We start from the raw sequence: 22,633 nt of genomic DNA, 5'->3' as shown, positions 1-22,633 counted from the left end.
TTGCTGCATTTCTGATTATTATCAATGTTGAACGAAGTTGTGCTGCATGATATTCTTTGATGAAATGAAAGCATTTATTTGCGATAAAGGTGTTTTGTGAAAATCGTATTGACCCCAGGCTTTTGAAAGGTTGTGCATCTAACAGTTTTCACAACACAAAATGGGATTTTTGCATCTAATGTTTTTAAAGTGAGCGATGGGACACGAAGTGTAGCCTATTAGTGGAAAGTGCCAATACTATAAATAGAAATCTGCCCAATTAATTTTCCATTTGTGAGAGGACGGCTGGGGGAGTATGTAAACCATCAGAGCTGTGAATATTGATTTGTGCGTTCTCTCTTTTAATCTTAATCAAAATACACGCACAGATCTTTGCTTCAGTCCAAGCGCTGCTCATGTCATGCACACATCCAGCTTCAATTGGCACTTCTCAAAAAAGGGCTACGGGGAAGCAAAAGGAAAGTGTAAGGAATGGCATCAAGAAGCTGAGGATGAGCTACAGTGTGTGTCAGGAATTACTAAACTCTGACTCATGAACCAACCTTCTGTCGGCTGTAAATGTAGTCTGGATTTCCTTCCTCCTATATGCACATATATATCACTTAAAGGGATGGTTCGGAGTAAAATCAACCTAGGGTCCTTTGCACCATGACCTCGAGCCAAACACCCCCCAGAAGCTTTTTTTCCCTTGGTCGAACATTATTAAAGTTAGAGCTTATTTAGAGATATCAGCCGGATGGTTTAGTGCAGGCGCTAATGGATCCTATGATGTATCTCGTAAATTACCCCACTAATAATGCCCAGAATGGCACCAAACTTCTACAGTAGTACAAATAGGTTCTGTACTCATAAAACGAGGCATTGGAAAGTTTGTAAGTACATCAGGAGTTTATTTAAATAACACTTGCCTGATGGCTAATGCTACCGCTAACCCGGACGTCGAGGTCACTTCAGTGATTTGGGAAAAGCCGTAAAAGTCCTGACAGAAAGCGATGCATAAGGATGTAGTGTAACGACGCCCAGTTCCAGGAATGAACTAATATTTTGTTGGTAGTACCAGTTTGCAACAATTATTAGTTAACACTAAGTTGTCAAAACTTCGGAAACGTTTTCCACTTTTCCCTTACACTTGTGAGTTTTGCAATGGACTTTTAGGGGCTTTTCCCAAATCAATGTAATTGATTTTTTTCGAAGTGTTGACAACTTAGTGTTAGTTGACAGCTTAGTGTAACTTAGTTGAAATTACCATCCCTTTAAGTATGTCATTTTTGTAAGGTCTGACATCTGAAACACATTAATAATACTTATTTTGAACAGCACTATTGCTAAAATGCACTTTAGTGCAACTGTGTAGTTCTCAAACACATTCTAATACACTTGACATGCATTTTATTATATATACTTATTTTGAGTTCTGCTGTTTAAATGCTTTTTGGTACATTTGACATTACATTTTGATGTTCCATGAATATTACAGCAATACGTCTACATTTTGTTGTCCCAAAAGCATTTTAAGTCCAGTTTCTCTCAGCTTCACTTTACAAAAGCAGTCCCTGATGAGGACGTCACCCTGTCTTCATCTTTCAAACTTTCCCTGGCCTAATGTAATTATAATGGGTTGAGTATGATTACAACATGTACTACTTAAGCCTTCTACATTATTAATAGGTGCGTAAAAGCACGCGTAAAGGGATCCGTCTTTTGTTGAGATTCACATTCTAAAATAAATGAATAAATAAACTGTATAATTTTTATCCTTCCAAATTGATTTGTTTTCTCTCATTGCCCCATTTTGTTTGGTGCATGCGAGCGAAACCTTAGCGGCCGCACGATTGTTTTCTGACATGAAGGGGTAATTGTCTTGGCATCGCTAAAGCCTTGGAGATGGGAAACTCAAGAATAATGGATTGAGGACCGCCACTATCTTCCCTTCTATTGTTCTTATCAAAGGCATAGGGGACACGTCTACTCCCTGCACGCAAGCTGGCAACAGACTTGATGAGGCATGATTCATTTTCCAGAGTTTGCAGCCACTTTCAATAACAGCCTGATTTCATAAGTGCCCACAATTCGCACTATAGCTGGGCTCCAGATGTCGAAGGCTGCGTACTTCCTACATAGGCCGCTGTCATCTATCTGTGGTTCACTCTGAAGGCCCGAACACACCAAGCCGGCGGTCAGCGGCCTGATAGTCGTTGAGCGTCGGCCAGCCCAGATTTTGCAGTGTGTACCACACCTTCGGCACTATTCGGACCCCGTGCAGAACGTACATGTTAGCCGAGAGTCGCATGTAGTCCCGTTGGTGTGTTCAACCACAGCTTTTTTGCCGAGACGCTGCCAACGCGAGGCGACAACACAATGCTAGTTCTTTTATGCTGATTGAACGTTCCATCGGGTTTTGGGATGTCTGAGAAGTGACTTACTGTAATCTGGTGACTGTCGGCGTTGGTTGTTGCAGTGTGAGTTGGCCTTTACAATAAAATAATCTAAATAGGAATGCATGATATATTAGCCACCATATCGGTATCGACCGATATATGTTCATTTTTAATGTTATCAATCCCGATAAGAAAATTTGGCCGGTATCTTAAATAATGGATTATTTCCTTCAGCTGAGACACTTCAGATGCGCACTGTTCAACATGATGGCTTTGAATTGCTTGAAATATGATTGGAATCACTTCAAAAAAGACAAAACAGTTAACATGCAACATGTGCAGCGCTAGTCTGTCATAGGCTACATAAAATTATGGTAAGAACATCATTATAATTGTGTGCTCTCATTGTGTGGATTTAGATTTATCGGCCAATCGGTTATCAGCTTTCAAATGAAAATAATTATCACTTATCGTGTCTGCCAAAATGTTCGTATCGGAGCATCCCTAGTTCTAAATAGAACTATAAAGGGTTCCGGCAGGCACTTCATATATAGATCATTTTATGGATTTAGTTTTGATTAATTAATTTTGTTTTAATATTTTTATTTTATTTTAATTAAATGTTATGAATTAAACCGCTTATAGAAATACTTTATCAGTAGAAAAAAAAGTGTTTTTTGAGGAAGTCATTCATAAATGACAGACATATAAGTGTAGTAAATTATTTCAAGTAGTTCAGTCTGTGATTCAGTGGAATCAAACCGGTGAAATGTCATTTGTTGTCCAGAACTTTGCAGCAGGTGCCGCCGCATGCAATGCCAATAAAGCCAATCAGGTCCAAGTAATCAAGCTCTTTGTTTACCTCAAAAGACAAATAAATCATTTTTTCAAAATTGGTTTCTGCAAGAGTTTGATTACACGCTTGTATTGCCGAGCAGAGAACTGTTTAATCACACAGTGGCGATGCTGAGCGCATGAAGCTCTCCATCGATCCTACAGTCCTGCTGAATCACTGGAATCTCTGCCAGATTTCAAAGACACGGTTAAGGATGTAGTCTGAGCCCTTCGAGCAGAAGAATCTGTCCATTTATATCATGACTTTACAGACCAGAGCTAATTTCATCCACTCCTGAGAACTGCATTTTGATGCTTGGCTGCTATATTTAAAGCCTTTTTTCAATTAATTTAACCATGCCAGCAAAAGAGAGATCCCAATGAGGTCAGTAGAATACAACTTTTTCCCTAAGTTTTGTTCGTCGTACAATGTTTTGTTTAATCTTCTCTAATCCTTAAGATATAGGGTAGGGATTTGATGCAATGGTGATGAGTAGCATACTAATGATTTTCTCCTAATGGTGGAAACATCAAAGCATTGGACACAGATGAAACTGTAACAAGTGAAGCAAGTGGAGAACGAAACCAATGCACAGTGGCACTCATGATACAGGGAGATGATTGAAATAAACATAAGCTCTCGCTGGTCTAAAATGCACAGATTCGTTGAAGAAACATGATTCTGCGTAATGTATTCGCATGTTCAAGTACTATAGCTGTCACCTTGATGGAGTTCCTTGCCACTGTCGCCTTGGCTTTTGGCTTGCTTAGTTGGGGACATTTAATATTCAACAATATTATTGACCTGCCTTACTTAAGGTGGACTGTGACGCAATTTTCTTCTAGAAACAAACTTTGTTGTATTATTTTCATGTTATCACTGTGAAGCTGCTTTGATACAATCTGTATTGTAAAAACCACTATATAAATAAAGGTGACTTGACTTGACTTGACTTGACTATAGTGGCTTCTAAATGGGAATCTAAATTCTCAACAGAGGTCACTCGAGAGGTCACTTTGGTTAGTGTGCTTTATGGTCGATAAATGGTCAATGTAAAAAAAAAAAAAAAAAAAACTATATTTTGACTTAATAAATGTCAAATAAAACAATAAATCACTTCAAATGCTACAAGTTAATCTACAAGTTTTTATTTTATTTTATTTTTTTCATGATAATTTAGGTTAATTTTTTAGCAATTTCTTTATTTTTTTATTTAGTTATTTCATTAAATATTTGTTTAATTGCAGCTTTTTTTGAAAGAAGGCCGATATCACAGACACCATTACTGCTACTGATGTCTCTATGAAATTGATTTATTTTCTCAATTTTAGCCGTTAATAATAGCCATTCGGCATTACAGTATAATTAAAAGCTATCAATTTAAACATTTATTAAGCTTTTAAAAATATAACAACTTTTAATTCAAAGGAACTTAACCCATTATAATAAATGTCACATTTACTTGCCCTTCAATATATCAGGGCTCAATTTTTTCTATTGACCCAGTCAGACTGGTTCAGATTCTTCCTTGCCCTGTCAAAACGCACAAAACATTATTGTTTTCGTTGTTTTTGGCCCATGTAACCTTGTAAACAGTGTTTTAAGATTTTCAGGTAGGTCTAACAGGATATATACAGAAATTAAATAGTTATCAAACACTTCAGTCTTCACTGCATAAATTGTGAATTAAATATAAATTAATTCTTATTAAAGCTACAAATATTTTTCAGCCAAGAGCAGTGGATGATTTTCTCTTTTTCTTTTGTTCTTTGATTAACCTTAGAGCAACACCAAAGATTATTTTGTACCTTAAAATAATGTTTCCAAAATCGTTTCAGTGGTTCATCAAGTCGTAACAGGGTGAACGGCACTTCTGCATTCGCCACACTATGCAAGTTTGCCAGATCGGGTGGCGGATCTGTAGTTCGAATGACACATAAGAAACTACAAATTTGACTTGCTTTACGGCAAGTGTTACAATAGTCATTATTTTGTTTTTCTTAGTTTCTGATGTCGCAATACTTCATACTTTCATAAAATCATGCAACATAGTCTGTGGACATCGTTCATCGTTTCAGCCGGTGCTGGATAAACAGCGAGCGTGTGTGCGACGGTAGGCTGCGGTAGGCGAAATTATTTACAACAGCGGTAATGGACAATTCTGCTTCCAACCTGTAGGGGGACCGCAGAGGAAAAGTGTTTTGGTGTTGCTTTAAAGGTGCTCTAAGTGATGTTGGGTGACGTCACTTCTTGTTGACGTTTAAAGTATTGTCAGAGAATGTCTAATAAGGCGAGAAGTTTCACTCTCAGTAAACTTCCGGCTTCTGAACTGGTTGCAGTTCCACTCTGGCTCCATATGAGGGCGCTCACAGGACGAGTGCAGAATGAATGGAGGTCTATGGCGCTATACTCCTCAAAATCCACTTTTCTCAGGATATCATTTTTTGTCTAGTAATTTGAATGTTGTATTCGAAAGGAGATGCAAAGAAATTACACACTGCTGGGTGTTAGATTTTTTAGAGTCACTTATTTGCTTTAAAAAGTCTTTTAAAGTGTCAATGACGTCATACACATCATACGACCAGAGATACTGCTTTACGGCAATCCTTCAGTCGCTTTGGTGCTTTCGCGCTCTGCACTTTCTTTTCTCTCGAGGCATCGACAACACAGCTGACACAGGGAAATACACGTGCTAGACAAGTTTTTGTTTTGTTTGTTTCTGGTCCCGCTTCGGATGCCACGATGCCATCAAGCGGCATCTCTGGTCGTAATCAGTCCTTCACTGACCAATCAGCGTTCATTAGCAGAATGCTAGCGTGTTATGGGCAACAACAACTCAACCTGTAAGAAATCGAAAGGACATAAGTACTCGTTCATTCAACTTTCGACCTATAACCCATGTTGAACTTGCAAAACCTACAATCAAATCTGAGATTTCTCAACTGCAATCGGGTGAAAGAGACAAATTTAGCCGTCTAGCCCCATAGACTCCCATTCATTCTGCACTCATGGGCGATCGACCCCCGGGGGAACTCTGGTGGAACTACAACCAAAATTCGGTATAGGACTTAATAGGGAGTGGGCAGGCTCTCCGTAGACGGGCTCTGGTATTTTCAAACAAAACGGAGGCTAGCTCGACCCTCCCTCCTCCTCATCCGCGCACTAACCCCCCAAACCACACCCCCAAATCCTTCTTATCGGTTATTGGCTGGAACAGTTTGTTATTTTTCGTGGTGCGGGTGAGCCGTTTGTTTTTGTTGCCGTTTGTGGAGCCTGGGGTGTCTGCAGAGACCGCGTTTTTTTTACAGTTTGTTCAGGGGACAGGCAGCTAGCGGATAGTGAGGAGATGTTTGCTGTATGTGACAAAATGTTTTGGCCTAAAAAACGTGTAACATCGCTTAGAGCACCTTTAATGACAGACATCACAACAGCAGGTTTATTAGGCTGCTGTCACTTTAAGACCTGCCGCACATGACGTGGATCTGACACGCATAACATTTTCTCACAACTCACAATGTTTAAGACTTCATTTAACTCATTTAAGACTGTGCTTGCAAGGATACTCAACAAAATGGACATTTTGTTGGTCAGTAATCAAGAATGCATCAATGTGTTTTTGAACATTTTGACACTTTGACTGTTTTTGTCTCCCCCTCAGTTCTATTTGGACAGTTTGTCCTGTTCCAGACGTCACTGAATGATGTTGTGGACATTTACGATGGGCCAACGCAACAGTCCTCTCTGCTGTCTTCTCTCTCTGGGTCTCACTCAGGTAAAGCTCACACAATCAATGCACTGCCTGTCCTCAAAACTGACCACACAGTCAATAATCATCATCATGGAAAATGTGTGATGTGATGCTGTTATTTTCTGTGCTTTTGGACTGCATTGAGTTGGACTGCACTGACTACACTCAGAACAATACTAAACAAAGATGTGGTTAATAGAAGAAGATAGAAGAATAAAAAATAGCTGTCACTCTGGTGTGAATGTGATGAGGCGGAGTAAATTGTGTGTTTATCTCATAATTTGTGTTGGAGCGTCCTGTAGTAAATGGATCCGTCAGAGGCTTTTTACTCTGGAAGAAGGTGGTTATTGTCATTTGATTGAACAGCCACATGGGAGTTCAACATAAAAAGAGACATTTCCCCTCTGCAGATATACTTCTCTATCAGAAGTCTTTTGAAGCCTAAAGAAGCAACAATGATACAGATCTCCAAAGTGCAATTTTGAAATATATTTACTCTGTGTCTGTTTTCCAGGGGAGTCTTTGCCCTTGAGTACGGGAAATCAAATAACTATCAAGTTTACTACAGTTGGACCAGAAACTGCCAAAGGCTTTCATTTTGTTTACCAAGGTCAGTTTTCAGCTCTATCAAGAACAATATTTCTATTTATTGTATTTATACAACATCCAGACTATTGAAAATAGTTTTGTTACTTCCTATAAAACTAGTTGATTTATACTTTTCAAAACATACAATCATAAACTTTAGTTACATTTTTTTAGAAATGTCTTTATGTGCTTTTGTCCTTTTATTATTATTTAAATATCGCTATTTAGGTATAATTTATTTTCATTTCAGTTTTAGTTTAAGTTTTAGTTTTTATTTAGTCCCATTTAATCATTTTAGTGGTAGACAGACATGCTACTTACCTCAGCAAATGTTTCAAATCTTTGTATGAAGTTTTAAATAGCTTCACATTGTTTTAATATCTTTAAAGATCCTTGAAATGTAAAGAACGGTGTGTTCTAAAGCATTTCTCCCACACGTCTTTATTTTGGTACTTTGCGAGTCAATCAAACAAACTCCTCTTCTAAGTGACTGAATAACAAGTTCAAAACCTAATCTGTTCCTGATGAATCATTATATTCTCCACTTTTAGATTGACGAGTATTTTTGCCATTTCAGATGCCTGGTTTTATATCTCTGTTTGATTTGTGATTTAAATTGGCATTTAACAAGATATCTGCAATGTTATCTACATATCTACAAGCGCAGGAAAACCGGTAGAATCCAGAATTAGTTAGCAGGTCAAGGCCTGACATTTTCAAGTTGGGTTTCTTCCACTTACTGTAAGATAGTTTCAAAAACAGCCTTTTTAAAAGAAATATGTGTAGACTGAATAAATGTCTTTGTCTTACAGATAATAAGTATTGCTGCAACAGTCAAGGCCTTTTCATTAGGGGTGTAACGGTACACAAAAAACGATGGTTCGGTTTTGAAGTTTTTGAAGTTTGTTTTTGGTACGGCAGTGGTTCAAACACTGGTTTACTGGAAAAAACCATGTCTGTCTTTAAAAAAGGCTGTCAATATTGCTGAAACACAATGTTGTAATTGAGGGAAGAGATTTGAAGGGCTTACAGTTTTCATGCAAAAAGCAAAATATGTTGGTTAAAATAGGTTTGAATTATTGCGCTCCATGGCACTTGTCTTCTGCAAAATTAAACGTAGACTAGTTTGCTGTCAAGATAATCGTTGGAATGGAAATACTTGCCTGAATTTTTAACATTTACAGGTAAGTACACTAAAAAATGCTGGGTTGTTTCAACCCAACTTTGGGTCAAATATGGACAAACCCAATGGCTAGGTTACATTCAAGTTTTAACCCAACGTTTGGGTTTGTCCATATTTGACCCAAAATTGTGTTAAAACAACCCAGCATTTTTTACAGTTTATACAACCGTAAGATGAGGAAAATGCATTAAACGACAGTAGGGCATGCCATGTAGGTTTATGGTTTAGTTTGAAATGCTTTATATAAAGCATGTGTCATGATTAACACAACTTCAATCGTGCACTATGAGACCTTCATTATTTTTTAGATGTGTTTGCAACATCAAAGTATATCATTATAAACCATATCGTCCCATCCTAGAGGGAAACTCAGAGTTTGAATTTGTTGTGCACACAAAGTTCAGCATGTGCAGTGATTAAAACAACTCTGTACACCGAACCGAGCGTTTTGGTAGGAATACGTGTACCATCACACCCCAATAGAAACACAAAGACACTCTTTTGCAAAGTTAAACTCTCTCTTGTATGATCCTGTCTCAGCCGTACCAAGGACCAGCGCCACGCAGTGCAATTCTGTTCCAGAGCCTCGCTTCGGCAAGCGCATCGGCAACAACTTCGCCGTGGGTGCGTCAGTGATGTTCGAGTGTAACCCAGGCTACACACTCCACGGCTCCTCTGCTATTCACTGCGAGACCGTCCCTGATGCTCTGGCTCAGTGGAACGACACGTTGCCCACTTGCGTCGGTAAGTTCAAACCTCATCAGTGACGCACAATCGATGTGGCCTTTTGTCTTCACAGTTAGGTTGTGTAACCAAGCATAGTTAGCTGAATGATACATCGCAGCGAAGCAAAACACAAGCTGAAGTAAAGCTGTGCAGAATGTGACTGGGAGTATCAGAGTTAATTAAGCAGATTTTGTTTGAGTTAGCACAGGGAAACAGGCTGAGGTCAAATATCACGATACAAGCAGACACTCTTCAGCTGTTTACTCTAGTTTTAGAGAGGTGTTTAGCAGAGTAAGACGTCTGATTTTAACAAGCCACCTAATTGTGTCTCTGTCAATCTCTCTTTCTGTCTTACTATGGATTTTCTGCTACACATTTGACTATTATGTTCTTCCTGTCATATTTAGGCTGAAAGACAGCAAGAACTGTGTGTTCAGCAATCAGTGTATATATATAAATATATATAGTATGTATGTGTGTATATACAGTACTGTGCAAAAGTCTTAGGCATGTTAATACCCCCCCGCCTCCCATAAATTGAATTTATTTATGATTTAACTTCTATTAACTAATTCAAATCAATATATGGTGTAACGACCCTTTGCGTTTAAAACGGCTTTTGTCCAGGTACACTTGCACATCGTTTTTCAGGGAGCTTTGCAGGAAGGTTTCTTCAAGCATCTCGGAGACGTTCCCGCAGTTCTTCTGGATTTAGTCTGTCTCAGTTTTTTCTGTTTCTTCATGTAATGAAGATGTGCAGAATTGCAGAATACATATAGAAACTTCATGTTTCTCTCTCTCTCTCTCTCTCTCTCTCTCTCTCTCTATATAGATATATATATATACATATATACAATATGTGTATATATACACAAACACAGTAATATATATATATATATATATATATATATATATATATATATATATATATATATATATATATATATATATTCACACACACACACACACACACACACACACACACACACACACAGTACCGGTCAACATTTTGGAAACATTACTATTTTTTATGTTTTTGAAAGAAGTCTCTCATGCTCATCAAGCCTGCATTTATCTGATCAAAAATATAGAAAAAATTTGTAAAATTGTGACATATTATTACAATTTAAAATAATGATTTTCTATTTTAATATACTTTAAAATATAATTTATTTCTGTGATGCAAAGCTGAATTTTCAGCATCATTACTCAAGCTGGTCTCACTGTTGATGTTACTTTAGGAAGAAAAAAAACATATTTCATTATATTTTTTCCCTCCCATGCGGAGGTACACTTATATGTTACAAACACTGACAAAATATGAGAATACTGTAGTGTTGCTCATGACAGGCATCTGCTTTATCGTTTCACACCTTGTTTTGTTTCCCTGCTCATCTCTGTGTAAAAGGTCAGAGATCTGTGATATTTCACATGATTACCTGAGCGCACGCTGTATTCTATATATCACTGCTTAAAAATGAATGACCCCAAAGTTGCAGGGAAGTGAATTTGGTTAATAATTGAAGAATCTGACACAGATATATTGAGCCCTGCTCCATATCCAGCCTCCCTGTTTCTCCTCGCTCTCCATCCCGCTCTCTTTCTGCATCAATCAGGATGTCCCTACCCACTCGTAGCTGTTTAAACAAAGTGATTGGCTTTGACCTCTAGATTATACGCTTGTCCTTGACAGATAGCATCTTACCTAAGCATAGGATAACAAAGACAGTTCTGCCCTGCCAGAGTCAGATAGCAGCCTGTGCTTTGTTATTGACAGATCCACTCAGTGCTTCTAGATCTGCTCCAGCAAACAGGAGAAAACTGCTTATCCGGCTTCTCCTGTAGGAGACAGTCTTCCCTGATCTTTCTGTGCTACTTTGTGTCTTTTTAAATGCAGTGAAAATGAAATTTAGAGTGTAAAATGCAGGAACTAGGAGATGATAACTTAAAGAAATGGTTCACCCAAAAATAAAAATTCTGTCATCATTTACAGTACGTATCCTTATGTCATTCCAAACCTGTATGATTGACTTTCTTAAGGACAATTGACACCGCACCATCAGATGCTTTTTTACATCTTCAACTTGCTTTAGTGTGTAATGTTGTTGTTTGAGCATTAAAACGCTCTGCAAAGTTACAAAGCACAAAGTCCCTCCACGAGTTCTTCTCTATATCAGTGTCACTGTTTCTGAACTCCCTGAAACGCCTCCATTGTAGTCTTGAGTTTCTTCTGGGAACGAACACGTCACAATATTCCTCATTTAAATAATTCATATGCAGAATAAAGGGGCGGGGCCTGGTTGAGTTAGTTAGCGGTGTGTTAAACTGGTGGTTATGGTAAGATAACGCTCGAAACACGCTCGAAGCGCTTGACCAATCACAACACACTGATCCAGCCGACCAATCAGAGCACATTGTGCTTTTCAGAAGGAGGGGCTTCATAGAGACAGGAACTAAACAGAGCGTTACTGACAGACTGGGAAGAGAGGAGCTGCAACAATGTTAAATAGGGGGGAAATAATGTTTTTTTGAGCATTCAAGCATGAAACCCTATTCTAGTAGAGCCTAAAAACAAAATTAAGACTTTGTAAAGGGGCAAAATAGGCTGACGAATCATGTGCATATATCTTCTGTATCTTATAATCACATTACCTTTTCCATTGCTCCAAGCCAATCTGTGTAGCAGTTTTCATTTCATTAAAGGTTTTTTTTATAAGTTTTTTTTTTAGTTTAACTAAATGTAAAACCTAGTTGGATGCTGATTACAGAATCATAGGAACACCTACTCAGTGTCTATTTATAAAAAGCAAGTATATTTTTAAAAGCAGGAAAGCATCAAGGCCTAGTCGTGAGTAATCATGCAGCCAAGTTGGCTTTGATTACTCATCAAAAGTTGCTTCTCTTTTGTACCAAGGTTGATGAATTCCATCCATTTACACAGCACTGAAAGTTAATGCTTTTTCTAACACACTTTCCTATCTTTTGATTCGTCTTCACAGTGCCTTGTGGAGGGATCCTGGCGATGCGTAAGGGGACCATTTTGTCCCCGGGTTACCCGGAACCCTACGATAACAACCTCAACTGTGTGTGGAAGGTGTCTGTTCCTGAGGGAGCTGGGATACAAGTGAGTGGAGGAGCTTGTTTGAAGTTCCTCAAATTAAATGTTTCAGACAAGAAGCGTCAGTGATCGAAAAGTTTAAACTACAATAAAGGGAATTCTTAATGTCTAGTTAATTATGCATAAGGCAATGTTTAATTTAGAAATGATGGGGAGTATAGTTCTACAAACTTCAGTGACAGTCTGTTTCTTCACCTTGCCTGTTTTTTGTTTTTTTTTGCAAATGTGGTGATTTTGTTGATATATGTCGCAACTCATCCAAATACAACAAATCCCCAAAAATCACTTTCATTATAATCAGTGACACTCTGCACTGGAAATAACTGTTTTCTATGTGAATACATTGTAAAATGTAATTTATTTTCTGTGATAGATAGATAGATAGATAGATAGATAGATAGATAGATAGATAGATAGATAGATAGATAGATAGATAGATAGATAGATAGATAGATAGATAGATAGATTGCTTTTTATCTACCACTTCTTGCTCATGTATTTACTTTCTTTATAAATCAGATCCAAGTTGTGAGTTTTGCCACAGAACATAACTGGGATTCTCTGGATTTCTATGATGGCGCAGACAACAATGCACCCAGACTGGGCAGCTATTCAGGTGAGAGTTTAACTACTGGAAAAGTACATGCTTTTTCCTTGCCTGGAAATCCAGACCTAAATCTGAAAGATTAATGGTCTGGCATCGACTAATGAAAATCGGCCAGCTCGAGGGGCAGCACCAAGCATGCATTTGAAAATCTCACTGCACGCAATTGGATAACACTATGACCAATCACAACAAGCCCCATACGCTTAGCTACCAGCGGAGCTAACTGGTAGATTAGACTCTTGCCGTATCCGGTCGCCAAAACAGCAAAAACGCCCTTCTTGCAAAGGAAGGATTCGAGCGCCGTCTTCTGTTCCTCTTTTAGATAAAAAGCCAAGTCTAACTCGTTCATTGTAGCGGCCAAAGCCGTTTCAAACAACTGGTGTTCATCCATAGCCATCTTGCAATGTTTACTAATGACTTCGACATCGCAGCGTTGTCGTCATCTCGCCTCTGGCCCGCCTATATCAGATAACCCGATGTGATTGGTGCAGCTCGGATACAAGGGCATATTTAATGAGCATCATTACTCGACGCCAGAGTAAAGTCGCTGAGCAAATTCAACTTGTGCTCTCTCGAGAACTCTGGATTTCCAGGGTAGCTTTTTCTTGTTTTGGAAGTTAAAATCTCTGGCTGATCTTTTACTCCAATGACCCTCATCAGTATATACTGTATATGTAGGTCTACTTTTTTGTCTGTCACTACATGAGATTTAAGTTAATATTTTAATAATTTAACAAAACATTTGCATCTTCACGGTTTTTTAAAGTTAATCAATGGTCACATGCCATGCAGGTAAACAAAATAGTTTATCTTTTTATTTTAAAATATAAGCTGTAATTCTTTGCGAACCCCAATTTGGGTTTTGAAAATATTGAAAATAAATATACTATAGACTGGACACTTTACTACTGTTGCTGTAGATAGTTAATTTTTGTAATCGTAAGGAATAAGGTTGGTTATGCTGCATGCAATGATCATCATTCAGAAATATCTCACCACTGAAAGCCACGATTGCCCAATCAGAATGAAGTATTCCTGACTAGTGTCATTTTATAAGCTTGTGTAATTCATATTACAGCAATATTACATTAGGAGTGGTTTAATGCCTCCTTCCAAACAAAATAATCTTTGCTCTTAGTCTTTACAAAAAATTAATTAAAATAAAAACATTTACATTACATTTAGTCATTTAGCAGACGCTTTTGTCCAAAGCGACTTACAATTTAGGACTAAATTAAGCGAGTCAGAAACATTGGAGATTGCTCACCAGAACTTGGTATCATTAACTGAGTCACACCTTGAAAAATTGTTTGTAATTTTCGAAGCCAGCAAACTTGGAGGAGGCTCAGGTTTCAGGCTCAGTGCTGTTTTTGGCTAGCTAATGAATTGCTCTGTCTGGCAGCACGTGTAATGGGTTCTGCACCTCGACACTCAGCACTTCATTTGTTTGTTAACCGAGCGGCCAGAAGAAGTGTACTGATGCTAACAGCTTGTCATTGCGGAGCCCTGATGGCTCAATGCTCTCCTTGTCATGAAGACACAGTGTTTGTAACAGTGTTTCTGGGCTATTCCTGGAGGATGGGAAACATTGGTTTAGAGTGTCCTGTTGGGAACGGTGACTTTATCTTGCTTTCAGGGACAGGGAAGGCTTTTATGGCTGCGCTGCGGGAGCAGTAATTTAGATGTTTCCAGCAGCTGAGAAGTTGACCTCATAGTTGAACTGTACAGCAGGAAGTATTTAAAACAGTGAGGTTGCCGTGTCAAAAGACAAATGTTAACAGGTGTACCACAACTTTTCTTCACAGCATGAACGTTAAAGATGTTCCCATTAATAAGAGTCTTATGTGGTCTTAGGCCACCCTTCCCGTATGCTCTAAACGTCTTTGCTTGGTAATCCACCTTATCTGTTTTTTATTTTAACCCCAGCTGGTGTGATTTTGACTGTGCAGAAGTAAAGAATCACAGCTTTTCTTAATCTTCAACATTCATAACGCAGTTTCTCCTTTATCAGGAACCACCATTCCTCAGCTCCTGAATAGCACGTCTAACAACCTCTACCTGAACTTTGTGTCAGACATCAGTGTGTCAGCAGCCGGCTTCCATCTGGAATACACAGGTACAACACAACAGCAGAATGTAACAGCATTACTCTATTGATGCCCTTTAAATGACTGGGTCTGTTAAATAAAGCTCAACATCATTTTGTACTGCATGTATTACCCCACCCTAGACCTTGACCTCTTGGGGAAATCCTTTAGCTTGTCAATTTTCTATAGTAGTAACAAGTAGGGTGGATGGATGGATAGGTAGATAGATAGGTAGGTAGGTGGATGGATGGATGGATGGATGGATGGATGGATGGATGGATGGATGGATGGATGGATGGATGGATGGATGGATGGATGACCGGGTCTGTTAAATAAAGCTCAACATCCTTCTCTACTGCATTTATTACCCCACCCTAGACCTTGACCTCTTGGGGAAATCCTTTTGCTTGTCAGTTTTCTATAGTAGTAACAAGTAGGGTGGGTGGATAGATACATAGATGGATGGATGGATGGATGGATGGATGGATGGATGGATGGATGGATGGATGGATGGATGGATGGATGGATGGTTGGTTGGTTGGTTGGTTGGTTGGTTGGTTGGTTGGTTGGTTGGTTGGTTAGTTAGTTAGTTATGTGCCAAGTTTTGTAGTCCTTTGTAGTTTTTCTTATTGATTAGTTCCTGATTGTTCCCAGATGTGTCTTGTTTGCTAATCTCCCCTTGAGTGTATTTATACCCAAGTGTTTCTCATGGTCTTTGTCTGGTGATGTCCTTTGTTGGATGTATGTTTGGTGATGCTCATTCGGTTTTCTGTTCCCTGGTACCCTGGTTCTCTGGTCGCCGTGGTTTTATGTTATTTTGTTATTAAACTATAAAATTGCATTTGGATCCAGTTCTTCTTTTGTTTTTTGAGTTCACCCAGCATTACAGATAGATAGATAGATAGATAGATAGATAGATAGATAGATAGATAGATAGATAGATAGATAGATAGATAGATAGATAGATAGATAGATAGATAGATAGATAGATAGATAGATAGATAGATATTTCAACCTTCTTTTTATAGCAAGTAATCAAAGGGATAATGCCAGTGGAAAGAGCTGGTCTCGGCCAACGGACGTATTTTCATAGCAGAATTCTGCCAAATGATCTGTATGACTGCAGATGCTGAGCCAGAGAGAGACACTTGTTCTATACAAAACAGAGCCAGATGTCCATATTTACATCCATAAAATAATTAGCCAGAAAACTGTCAGACACCAGCACTCCAGATTCCTGGAACCTGAACCTGGAATCTTTTCCGAACGGTAGCTGTCTGTGCTACTCTGTGGATATTTTTTTTATAAACCCGATGATTGCCGCAGTTTTGATCTCTGTGTGTTTACAGCTATTGGCCTAGATACATGTCCAGAGCCTCAGACTCCAACCTATGGGATTAGAGTTGGGGATCGATACATGGTGGGAGATGTTGTCATGTTCCAGTGTGAGCAAGGATACTCTTTACAGGTGAGGGCAATGTGTTTCTTTTGTGCATTGATAACTTCTTTGTAAATAGTTTTTCATCCATATATAGATTCCTGGGAGCACAGTGCTGTATTTGTGATTCAAAAATGTTGATCTGTTTTGTTTTTGTCTAGGGAAATGCCCATATCACATGCATGCCTGGACCAGTGAGGAGGTGGAATTATCCGGTTCCTCTTTGCCTCGGTACGGTCTTATTAAACTCATTGTGGAAGATTGTGTTTCTCAGTTTTAGATTCCCTTTCATCAGCAACTGAATATGAGGCGTCTCGATGGGTTATGTGAGTTTCGGCTGAAGTTTGATTCATCGTCTCCTCCTCAAGCTTTTCCTGTCCCGACAGGTTTTATTTAATTCTGAACCTAAAATGCAGAGCGCGGCAGAGTTTTCGATCGTGCTATAGAACATTGTGATGGATTATCTGGTGTTTATTTATGGGGCCCTTTTTTAAAGTGAAAGCCAACTAGAACCTTTATGTTTCAGCGTTTGGCTTCATTTTTCAACTGTTTTAGCCTCAGCCAAGCTGAAAATCCTGAAATACCCAGCTCAATAATTCACCAGCTGCTCGTTCACAATCTGAATGCAAGCACTCCAACAACTATGACTTTTTTAAGTCCTTTCTGGACGTTTTCTGCTGATACTCAGAGGGCAAAGATATCTCTAAGCTTGAGTTTACATGAATACTCTTGTTTAGTCACTGGCAAAAGCCTTTTTCCAAATAAATGGCAAGCTTTTTTAACACAAAAATGATCAGTAAAGAATCGAGATACGACATGTTTTTCGACATACTGAATATGTGGATTTTATCCTTCGTCAACATGTTTTTTTAACATAATTTTTTAATTGCATCTTTGCATCTTATTGTGAACCATTCATCCATGCATATGTTTCATTAAAAAAATAATTACCTTATAATGTTTAATCATAATGTCATAACTGGACCTTCCAGTGAAAACAACAGTGATGCGTGTAGTAATTTTAATAATCATAATCATTAGTAATAGTTAGTAATCAATAATCATTTAGAAATCAATAATCATTTAGTCTGCTGAAACGTCAACCCTGCAAGCTCATGTTGATATTTTTTTTTACAGAATGTTGCTGTGTTTATTATAAATGATTTATCCGTGCACATCATTATTTTTTTTCAGTTCATGTGCACTCATAATCTTAAATCAAAAACGTTAACCCCCCTCCCTTCAACATACTAGGAAATACTATCGCAACCGTTTCTGACTGACTTTAAGTCACTTTAGTGCTTCTAGTGGCAACAAGTGGAATTTCAATTGATTTTTATTATAATTTTTGTTGATTGGAAAAAAAACAATAAGTAGAAATTACTTAATTTTTCTTTGGCAAGTTTTTGCACGAATATTTTTTAAGTAAATGTCACATATGGAATTAAGTAAACTCTACTTCACTAAGTTAAGTGAAAGTAACAAAGAAATTGAGTAATATCTATTTAGTTGAAGTTTCTTTTGCAATACATTATTAAGTAAATGTCACATATGGAATTAAGTAAACTCTACTTCACTAAGTTAAGTGAAAGTAACAAAGAAATTGAGTAATATCTATTTAGTTGAAGTTTCTTTTGCAATACATTTCACTCAAACAATGTAACATTGAATTAAACCACACTTTTAAAGTACATGCTTTACTTTGAAACATCTAAGTAATTAATACAATAGATATTGTGTGAGACACTATATCTACATATCAAAAGTTACGCTTTACGTGAATGCAGAGACCTCAATACTTGGTAGACACTACACAATGACGGTAACATTTGATGGATCGTTTTTGTGTTTGAATGTGTCATTTTGAGTAGAAAATGAACTCCAAATGTCACAAAATGGCAAGTTACTAATCATAACAACAAAATCACAAAAGTAAAAAAATCAACCTCATTAATTATTCAAGGCCCAGTGCATGATGGGAACACCAGTATCAGAAAAGTTGAGTAATTTTATAACGTTGATATTTACGCTTTCATTTCTACACGCTTGAATTGAGTACCAATATAGAATTTACTTAGTTTTTTTAATTCTTGCCTGAACTAACTTTTTCATGTAAATTACATTGTTTGTTTCTGTAGTATTTACTTCACCACAAAATAATTTTTATCAGTGTGGTGCTAGTCAGACAAACAGAGAGCTCCACCCCTCAGCTCATGACACTGGTTTCATTAGCATGCACATTTACCGTGACACTCTAACAAAATAATGGGAACACGGTGCCCAGAGTGTAATATCCTACAGTCTGTGAGCTTTGAGTTTTGCAAAGCCGAAATATAGCAATTCGAGAGAGGAAATGACCAATTTGGCCACTGATTTGTATGTTTGTGTTCGCGGGGGAGGCACTCTTTTCCATCTGGTCCTTGTGGAACGCAACATGAAGATTCCCTTTGACTGCCAAGCTGATGTGCCAGACACCTCTTAGCCTTTCACTGCATCAAGCCCTTCTGTTTCTAGCACACCCTGTGTGGCCAGCATGCTTTTATATGACACCAAGTTTGTTTTTTTCCTCAGATCAGTCCATCTCTGATCAAGAGCACCTTGTTTATCTTTTATATTGCTTTGGCTCATGTTTGAGTTGGCTGTCCCTTGACCTGCCCAATTCCCCTTGCTTCCTGTTTAAAAGAAGTTTGAAGGCATTTTCTACCACTGATATATGCAGTAACATTGTCCAGCCTCTCCTGTGCCAAAACTAGACCTCGCATCAAAGACTATCAGCTGTGATCTCCATATTACTGTTGGAATCACCACTTAAATCCCCACGCCTCATGCCTCTTAGACAATAGCTTTTGTTTTTGTGCCAAGCAAATGAGAATTTCTCTGTATACCAGTGCGTGTTTATTGCTTTTATTTCTGTTTAGTCTGATACAGTCATTTAACAGTGTGAGGCCCATTTTCTGTAATTCAGATTCAAGAAGTTTTACTGGCCAAGTCTGATCACATGTACGATGTACACATGTTGCACTTATATATGTTCATGTATAATTATGATGCATCACTGCTTGGGTTAAACGACTACTTGTTCTTCATGTTGACTAGTAGTGTCAACTAGTAGTGGATCACATGACCTCAGTTGCACTCAGTTTCCTGTATCTTCATTCTATATCATGACAGCTGGATGTATTTGCATGCAAAATTACCCGAAAGGGATCAAATTAAGTAAAAATTAAGCATTTTGCATTCACAAAACACATTAGCACATTTACATCTGAGATTATCTAGTTCTACCATGAAACTAAAAAAGTGTTGACTGTTTTTAACAGCATTTAAGAGACTAAAAGCAGCATAATTCTAGCAGTTGAAATATGCACAATTTAAATTTGTTTAATTATAATTAATTTGATTTAATTAAAGTTAATATTAATATATATCATAAATAAACATGAATTAACGTTAATCAAAAGTCCATTTATACATTTAAAATGAAACAAATCCCAGTAATGAATATGGAATCAAAAAAATGATTTATAGTTAATGATATTAAACACACTAATCAATGTCAACAAATTGAACCTGAATTGAAAATGTTTCCAAATTTGAAGATATCAATGTGTCATATTTGTGTCATATTTGTCAAACTGAACTGTTCGTTTCTTTAGGGGTAAAAGATTTTTAAGTGGAATTGGTTTAATTAAAAACTGCCAACGGTGTTTGTCTAATGTGACTTTTTTTGTGCTGTAATCATTCAGTGATGCAGTAGAGATAGAAATCAATAAGGATTGCATGACAGTACAACACATTACATTTTGGCAGCACATAAAGTGAATCTTCATCTGTATATTCACAGCTCAGTGTGGCGGAGCCATGACAGAGGTTAGCGGAGTGATTCTGAGCCCTGGTTTTCCTGGCAACTACCCAAGTGGTCTGGACTGCACCTGGACGGTCACCCTTCCCACTGGCTTCGGTACATGCATGCCATTAAACTGTGCACGAATGAGAACGAATGAGCTACAGAATCATGTGACTCGCTACCTTTTATCAGTATCACTTATTGTGGTCGACATGTTGTTTAAGGAATTCACGTTCAGTTCCTGAACTTCTCCACCGAGGCAATCCACGACTACCTGGAGATCCGAAGCGGACCTAGTGAGACCGGTATAGTGATTGACAGGTTCAGTGGGCCGCAGGTTCCTGAGTCGCTCTTCAGCACAACCCATGAAACAAGCTTCTTCTTCCACAGCGACTATTCCCAGAATAAACCTGGATTTCACATTACATACCAAGGTAAGACTTATATTATGCTTTTTTACCGTGTTGATTTTGGGCTCTAGTAGAATAGGTTTGATTTTTCCAATATTTGACATTGTTGCAGCTCCTCTCTTCCCAGTCTGTGCTCTGATTGGTCGACTAGAGCAGTGTGTTTTGATTGGGCAACTGTTTCACGAGTGTTTGGAAAATGTCCCGCCCCTTACCATAACCACCAGTTTCAACACACTACTAACTAACTCAACCAGGCCCCGCCCCTTTATTCTGCGTATTAATTATTTAAATGAGGAATATTGTGACGTGTTCGTTCCCGGAAGAAATGGAGGCTTTTCAGGGAGTTCAGAAACAGTGACACTGATACAGAGAAACTTGGCAGAGCTTTTTCATGCTCAAACAGCAACATTACACACTTAAGAAAGTTAAAGATGTAAAAAAGCATAATAGGCCATTTTTATCCATTAGACGTGTTAGACGAGTTTAGCCTTTTGCATTCATCCTCCTCACTTGTGATTATGTCCTTGTTTCTTTTCTTCAGCCTATCAGCTGCAGAGCTGTCCTGACCCCCGACCTTTCAGGAATGGTATCGTGATAGGCAGTGACTTTAGCGTGGGCATGACGGTGTCTTTCGAGTGTTTACCCGGTTACTCGCTCATCGGCGAAACCTCTCTAACGTGCCTCCATGGAATCAGCAGGAACTGGAACAACCCTATACCACGCTGTGAAGGTGTGTTTTACTCTCCTCAATATAAAATCCTCATACTCCTCCTTAATTCGGTATTGAAATTGAATGACCTCAGTGTTTCATCCATGCAACTGCTCACTGTAAGTTATAATGAAAGTGTCATCAGTCGCTTACAGCTGATGGCTTTATACGCAAGCCCACGGGTGTGATTTATTGCCTTATCACAACAATATTACTACATAATGTGTGATGTTAAACAGTGCCGTGCGTCTTTATGGTGAGAACAAATTCTCAATGGCTCACTGGTCAACATTATTTCCCAGAGCGCAATGAGGTGATGCTATAGCAGAGCGAGATGAGCTTTAAAGATGCACGAGGTCATTTTGTTCTTGTTTCTCCAGCTACTGTTCATTTTGTAAATGAAGCAGCCTTGAACTGTTTACTGACACCTATTGGCATAGATTGGAACTGAACGATATAAAACCACTTTTTCTAGGCCACAGATTTATGTCTAATATCTTGTTTACATCAAGTACTTTTCATTATTTTCTGTGCAAATAAGTGACAAATTCTTAGTGCACTTTTGTGACCCTGGACCACAAAACCAGTCACATGGGTCATTTTTTTAAAATTGAGATTTATACATAATCTGAAAGCTGAATAAATAAGCTTTCAATTGATGTATGGTTTGTTAGGATAGGACAATATTTGGTCGAGATACAACTATTGAAAATCTGGAATCTGAGGGTGCAAAAAAATCGAAACATTGAGAAAATCTCCTTTAAAGTTGTCCATTTATGTTCGCGATTGTGCTGCATTCACTCACAAAAATAAATGTTTTATATATTTACGATAGGAAATGTACAAAATATCTTCATGGAACATGATCTTTACTTAATATCCTAATGATTTTTGCCATAAAAGAAAAATCAATCATTTTGACATATACAATGTACTGTATTGTTGGCTATTGCCACAAA

At 38.1% G+C, this 22,633-nt stretch overlaps 1 protein-coding gene across 2 annotated transcripts in view; it reads left to right on the top strand.

Moving 5' to 3' along the window:
- Positions 1 to 22,633, top strand: part of csmd3b (CUB and Sushi multiple domains 3b) — a gene marked incomplete at its 5' end in the record, with an annotated part of 449,682 nt that overhangs the window by 342,605 nt on the left and 84,444 nt on the right. For both annotated transcript variants that reach the window (XM_084131937.1, XM_084131936.1), the window contains 11 exons: positions 6,872 to 6,985; positions 7,476 to 7,571; positions 9,273 to 9,476; positions 12,458 to 12,582; positions 13,096 to 13,192; positions 15,195 to 15,299; positions 16,620 to 16,738; positions 16,870 to 16,939; positions 20,553 to 20,669; positions 20,780 to 20,989; positions 21,507 to 21,695. In XM_084131937.1, coding sequence (XP_083988063.1) covers positions 6,872 to 6,985; positions 7,476 to 7,571; positions 9,273 to 9,476; positions 12,458 to 12,582; positions 13,096 to 13,192; positions 15,195 to 15,299; positions 16,620 to 16,738; positions 16,870 to 16,939; positions 20,553 to 20,669; positions 20,780 to 20,989; positions 21,507 to 21,695 — 1,446 coding nt within the window. The remainder of the gene's footprint in view (positions 1 to 6,871; positions 6,986 to 7,475; positions 7,572 to 9,272; positions 9,477 to 12,457; positions 12,583 to 13,095; positions 13,193 to 15,194; positions 15,300 to 16,619; positions 16,739 to 16,869; positions 16,940 to 20,552; positions 20,670 to 20,779; positions 20,990 to 21,506; positions 21,696 to 22,633) is intronic.

This window comes from Abramis brama (assembly GCF_963993115.1).
Source record: "Abramis brama genome assembly, chromosome: 12".
NCBI classification, from domain to species: domain Eukaryota; kingdom Metazoa; phylum Chordata; class Actinopteri; order Cypriniformes; family Leuciscidae; genus Abramis; species Abramis brama.
The sequence above is the reverse complement of the archived record's forward strand: the minus strand, read 5'-3'. Positions and strand labels throughout refer to the sequence as shown.